The sequence below is a fragment of the Triticum aestivum genome, chromosome 4D (genome assembly GCF_018294505.1).
Source record: "Triticum aestivum cultivar Chinese Spring chromosome 4D, IWGSC CS RefSeq v2.1, whole genome shotgun sequence".
Taxonomy (NCBI): domain Eukaryota; kingdom Viridiplantae; phylum Streptophyta; class Magnoliopsida; order Poales; family Poaceae; genus Triticum; species Triticum aestivum.
The window spans coordinates 366,262,895-366,267,891 of NC_057805.1; the positions used below are offsets into that span (position 1 = coordinate 366,262,895).

General features: G+C 52.0%; 1 protein-coding gene across 1 annotated transcript; it reads right to left on the reverse strand.

Annotated features, from left to right (window-relative positions):
- Nucleotides 1-1,288: 1,288 nt before the first annotated feature.
- On the reverse strand, nucleotides 1,289-3,096 carry LOC123100046 (uncharacterized). The gene is made up of 2 exons (XM_044522041.1): nucleotides 2,171-3,096; nucleotides 1,289-2,089 (listed from the first exon to the last, which is right to left on the reverse strand). Exons 1-2 carry the CDS (start codon nucleotides 3,094-3,096, stop codon nucleotides 1,444-1,446), a joined length of 1,572 nt encoding a protein of 523 aa, XP_044377976.1. The 3' UTR covers nucleotides 1,289-1,443.
- Between the last annotated feature and the right edge of the window lie 1,901 nt (nucleotides 3,097-4,997).

Here is a 4,997-nt window from a genome sequence, read left to right on the forward strand (position 1 = left end):
CTCTCTGCTTGGCTCCGCCGCTCCCTCCTCCACCGCCCGAGCCAGACTAGACTTTGGTGTTGCGTGTGATGCATGTGGCGCCTATTTGTTTTTTTATTTTATCTAGGGCTTGTTGAGTTGTGTCCTCAGCAGAACCTGTTGTGCTACCTTGTGTGTGTGCGTTGTGTGCGGCGTGAACCTTGTTGAACTTGTTGGACCTTGGCCCTGGTGGTTGCTTTATATATAAAGCGGGGCGAAAGCCTTTTTCGGTATTTAAAATGCTTTTGGAAATGTGAAAAAAAGATGCCATGTGGAAAACAATAAAAATGCCATGACAAAAAGATACAAGTTTTATGGCCCTCTCATGCACCGAGTGCTCGAACTTCCAGGGCTTCATGCTCCTGGTCACCATCTCGTGTGCCGATACGGTGATGCCGATTAGCGCTGGAGCGAGCGTCATGTCAATGCCCTTGTCGGTGCCGACCTCCTACACGGGGTTCTTCGTCAACCTGCTCACGGACAACTACATGATGTCCGACTACGTCAGGGGGGTGAGCTGCAGCGATATGCGCTACGAGGTTCTTCTTGTCGAAGCCGTAGCCTTGCCTCGCCATGAGAGTCTCAGACACCAGCTGTATCATGTCGCACCTGCAAACTAAAGGAAGGGGATACTCCATGCGATCGGGTAGAGTAGCCCCTTCCTTTTGTGTGCTTTTTTTGGCGTATAAAAACTTGGTTGAATCTTAGTTTCTTTGGCGCCACCGCATAGAGTAGCTCCTTCTTTTTGTGTGCATTTTTGGCGCAACCGGATAGAGTAGCCTCTTACCTTTGTGTGCTTTTAGCCTCTCTTTTTTGGCGCATAAGAATTTGATTGGATCTTAGTTTCTTTGGTGCCACCATGTAAAATAGCCCCTTTTTCTGTGCGTTTTTTATGCGGCCGGATATAGTAGCTCCCTTTTCTTCTTTGTGTTCTTTTCGCCCCAAGCGGGGCTCACAGAGATAGGCCACGATTATCGTCAAGACAGAAAGAGCTGCTTGGGTTCTCATTTTCGAATATCAAAATACTTCAACTCCAGTCACGCTCGGAGGCTACTGACGGTGCAATACACCGGGGCTGGCCTCTGGTGGGAAGCCTGGCTGTAGGCTTGCCTCGGGGCCAGGAGGCTTGGCAGAAGCCTGGCGACAGGAAAAGAAAAAGAGTACTGTTGACTCCGTATCATGTTTTCCATTAGTTCAGTAGAAATGAACAAGTGGGCTATGGGTTCATCTTCAGGTCACATTGTGAGTCCCTGGTGTAATCCTTTACTGCTTTACTTTTCACTTCTCAGTCCAGTGCTAGCATATTATCACCATGATCGTGAAAATAACATACACCGTATTTATTTATTGTTTGCATATGATCAGTAAATATTCCTGACGGTGACCATTCTATCAGTACGAGATATCATAGTTTTAATATTTCTACTACTCTCCAATGGTGAGATGCAGCAGCTGTCTGAACTCCAGCCTCCTGGTCTCCGTATGCAGCGTCCTCTTCTTGTTTGGCCAGTAGGTGACCCATATCCTCCCCTTGATCTCCCACTCGATAGTCTTGCCGGCTGCGGCCGCGGCCATCCTCCAGCACACGCCCTCCCCGTACTCGTCGCCGGCAAAGATGACTCCTCCGCTTCTGGTGAAGGGCCTGCTGGGGCTGGTGTACCGGTTTCTGAACCACGACCTCGGCTGGAAGAGCTCCAGCTTGGGCGGCTCGCTGGAGAAGACCTCCCTGCCCCCGCCGCCGCTGCCGTGGAGGAACCAGCTGAGCGACGCCGTGTTGCCGTGCACCGAGTGCTCGAACTTCCAGGGCTTCATGGTCCTGGTCACCGTCTCGTGCGCCGACACGCTGATGCCGATGGACGCCGGGGCGGCGGCGAGCGTCGTGTCGATGCCCTTGTCGGTGCCGACCTCCTGGACGGGGTTATCCGTGGACCTGCTCACGGAGAGCGAGAGGATGTCCGACTGCGCCATGGGCGTGAGCTGCAGCGATATGCGCGACGGGAAGTGCTTCTCGTCGGAGCCGTGGCCTTGCCTCGCCATGAGGGTCTCGGACACCAGCTGTATCACGTCGCACCTGCAAATTAAAAGACCGATCAGTAAATCATTTAGTGCAGTTCTTGATTAATGCATGATGAATTGAGTTGCGCGGATCGACCGTATGTTGTCGACGTTGACGCCGACGTCGATCCAGTTCTCCTGGAACGCGACTCTGTACGTGAACTGGATGACGCTCTCGAGTTGCTGGTAGTTGAGCGAGAAGAGCAGTCTCTCGTCTTTGACCAGCTGGTGCTGCTGCTGGTGGTGGTGGTGATGGGACGGGTGGTGCTCCATGGTCATGGCCACGACCGGGCAGTACACCTGAACCTTCCATAGCCTGCTCGCCGACAGAGCATAGGAGAACACCGCGAAACGCAGCGGGGACGACGCGCCGGCGCCTGACCGGAGAGCCTCCATGGCCCAGTTAGTGATGCCCAGATTCAGTGAGCGCATCCACTGCTCCTCCAGGTCGGACCCGAGGGCCAGCATAAGCTCCCTCGCCGCGTGGCGCATCTCGTCGCGGGTCAGCCGCGCGGTGATCGCGCCGATGAACTCCCACCGGGGCGTGGACGGAGCCTCGTAGATGCAGACCAGGAACGCCAGGGCCAGGACGGACAGGCTGAGGATCTTGCCCGAACCTTCGGACACATGCACGGCCGGTAGCCTGAAGATGGCCCTGCTGCTAGAGTAAGGCCCGTATCTGAGCACCCCGCAGACGATCTCGAGCAAGAACTGGGCCGCAACGTCTGTGGTATTTGCAGGTTTCAGCTTGGAATAATGGGAGCTCCAGAGCGAGACCGGATCATGATCACGGGACTTGTCACAGATGGAGAAAGACAAACTGAAGGGATGGGTTTCTTCAGATTGTCTGGTGACTACGAGGTTGAGGGATTGGTTTGTCGATGGAGAGTTGCATATCTGGAGAGAGTGGGATTCGTCTGCCCTCCATTGCCCGGGGAGGCTCCTGATCCACTGCCAGATGTCAGGAGCAAAGCCAGAAGCCATGGATGGCAGAGGAGGAAGAACTAGCTCTATGGACTCCATGATCACCTATGTCCAATTATATACACAGTTCAAGCCACGAGGTGAAATTAAATCGGGAAAGGACTAAGAAAGTCAAATTATTAGGAACAATTCGATAAGGCAAGTTGAGGGCAACTGAAACTCTACTTTGCTACGATTGCAAAGCCCCTTTCAGATGATGTGTAGATTCAGCACTGTCCAATTCAGCACATTGTTGAGTAGTGCAAGGGAACGTTTTCCTGTTAATGGTGCCCAGCCTAGAGCCTACATGTACTGCTTTTTTCGTCAATCTACATCAAGTCTAGTGAAATTACATTAAGGAAAATCAAGCAAGTCTAGTGCAGCGCAGAAAGATGCATGATCCATCAAGACAAGAGAATGGGATAATCTCGACTAGTGTTCGTCCTGTTTTTCCTTGATAAATGGGACTATTCTCTTTCTTCTAATATAGAATTGCAGTGCTCCTTTTTTTGGAACGTAGACGCTAGGAGCGTCCGGCTTTAAATTAATAAAGCCATTAGGCAGGATCCACACAGATAAAGTCTTACAAACCAATTAAAAACAGTCATCGAGCCCATGACTCAGGATAAAGCTAAGAAGGTCGCAGCCACAAGTTCAATAGCGCAAAAGCGGAGCATCAAGGCAAAAGCTAGCTAAATGTAGAGGTCTCGAGATCAAGCCGACATCCCTTGCCGCACCTTCACCATGGTCGTCTTGATCAGCTCCATAGTCTCGTTCATGCGGTCGGCGTCACGCTTCTTCCCCAGCGGTGCCCATACCTGAAGGAAAATATGACATTTGAAGATAATATCAGCGGGGTGGGCCGGGAACTTGTGTTCAATCGTAATTTTGTTCCGAACCGTCCAGAGGGACCAAAGTAGCGCCCCAACACATCTCCAAACAATCCTAGCATTGGCCCCTCTTTGCGACGTTAAGATAGCAAGCACGTCGTGACTAGACTGTGGATTCCAATTTTGTTTGAAGGCGTCTCTAACCGCACTCCACGCAAATCTAGCGAGCACACAGCCAAAGAACACATGGTTCACGTTTTCCCCTAAACCGCAAGTGGTGCACGTTCCGTCCGCCGGCCCATTGCGCTTGCCCACGTTATCCGACGTAGGTAAGCGGTTGCGAAATATTTGCCATAGGAAAATCTTGATTTTGAGAGGAATGCCAGCCTTCCATAGCCCCCTAGCTATGTCCAGCGTAATACCCTCGGAGAGCTTGTCGTATAGGGACTTGACCGTGAATCTATTGGAGACGGTCAACTTCCACGTAATCGTATCCGCCCCATTACTACGAGTCAGCCCTCCCAAGTTAGCCGTCAAAGCGTCCCAGCTAGCGGCCTCCGTAGTCTCTAGAGTCCTAATGAAAGAAATGGCTGGAGGTTGGACTCGCATAGCATCGGCCACCATAATGTTGGTGTCCGTTGCCAATTGGTACAGTTCCGGGTGTGATTGCCACAACGGTTCCTGACCCCACCAATGGTCAAGCCAGAAGCGTGTGGACTTGCCATCGTTTACCCGGAACTGCGCACCCACTGTAAAAGCCGGTCGGACCGCTTGGACCCCGTTCCAAAAGGCCGAACCGTTGCTTTTAGCCTTAAACAAATTCCCGTCCGGGAAATATTTAGCCCGGAGGATGTCTGCCCAGAGTCCCGACTCGTTTTGGGTGAGACGCCACCACCACTTAGTAAGCATGGCCACGTTCATGAGTTTAGAGTTCGTAATACCTAGGCCGCCAAATTTTTTTGGCCTACACACCGCTGCCCATTTCACTAAGTGGTACTTGCGCTTGGTCCCAGCTCCTTCCCAAAAGAACCGGGAATGCGGAGTATCGAGTCTAGCGTGAACCCCATCCGCAAGTAGGAACATTCCCATTGTGAATATCGGAAGGGAAGATAAGCTCGAGTTGGTGAGGAT

Coding starts and splice junctions, on each gene's coding strand:
- LOC123100046 (XM_044522041.1), bottom strand. CDS start 3,096: ATGGAGTCCATAGAGCTAGTTCTTCCTCCTCTGCCATCCATGGCTTCT. Junction 2,090..2,170: donor GTCAACGTCGACAACATACG/GTCGATCCGCGC, acceptor TTTAATTTGCAG/GTGCGACGTGATACAGCTGG.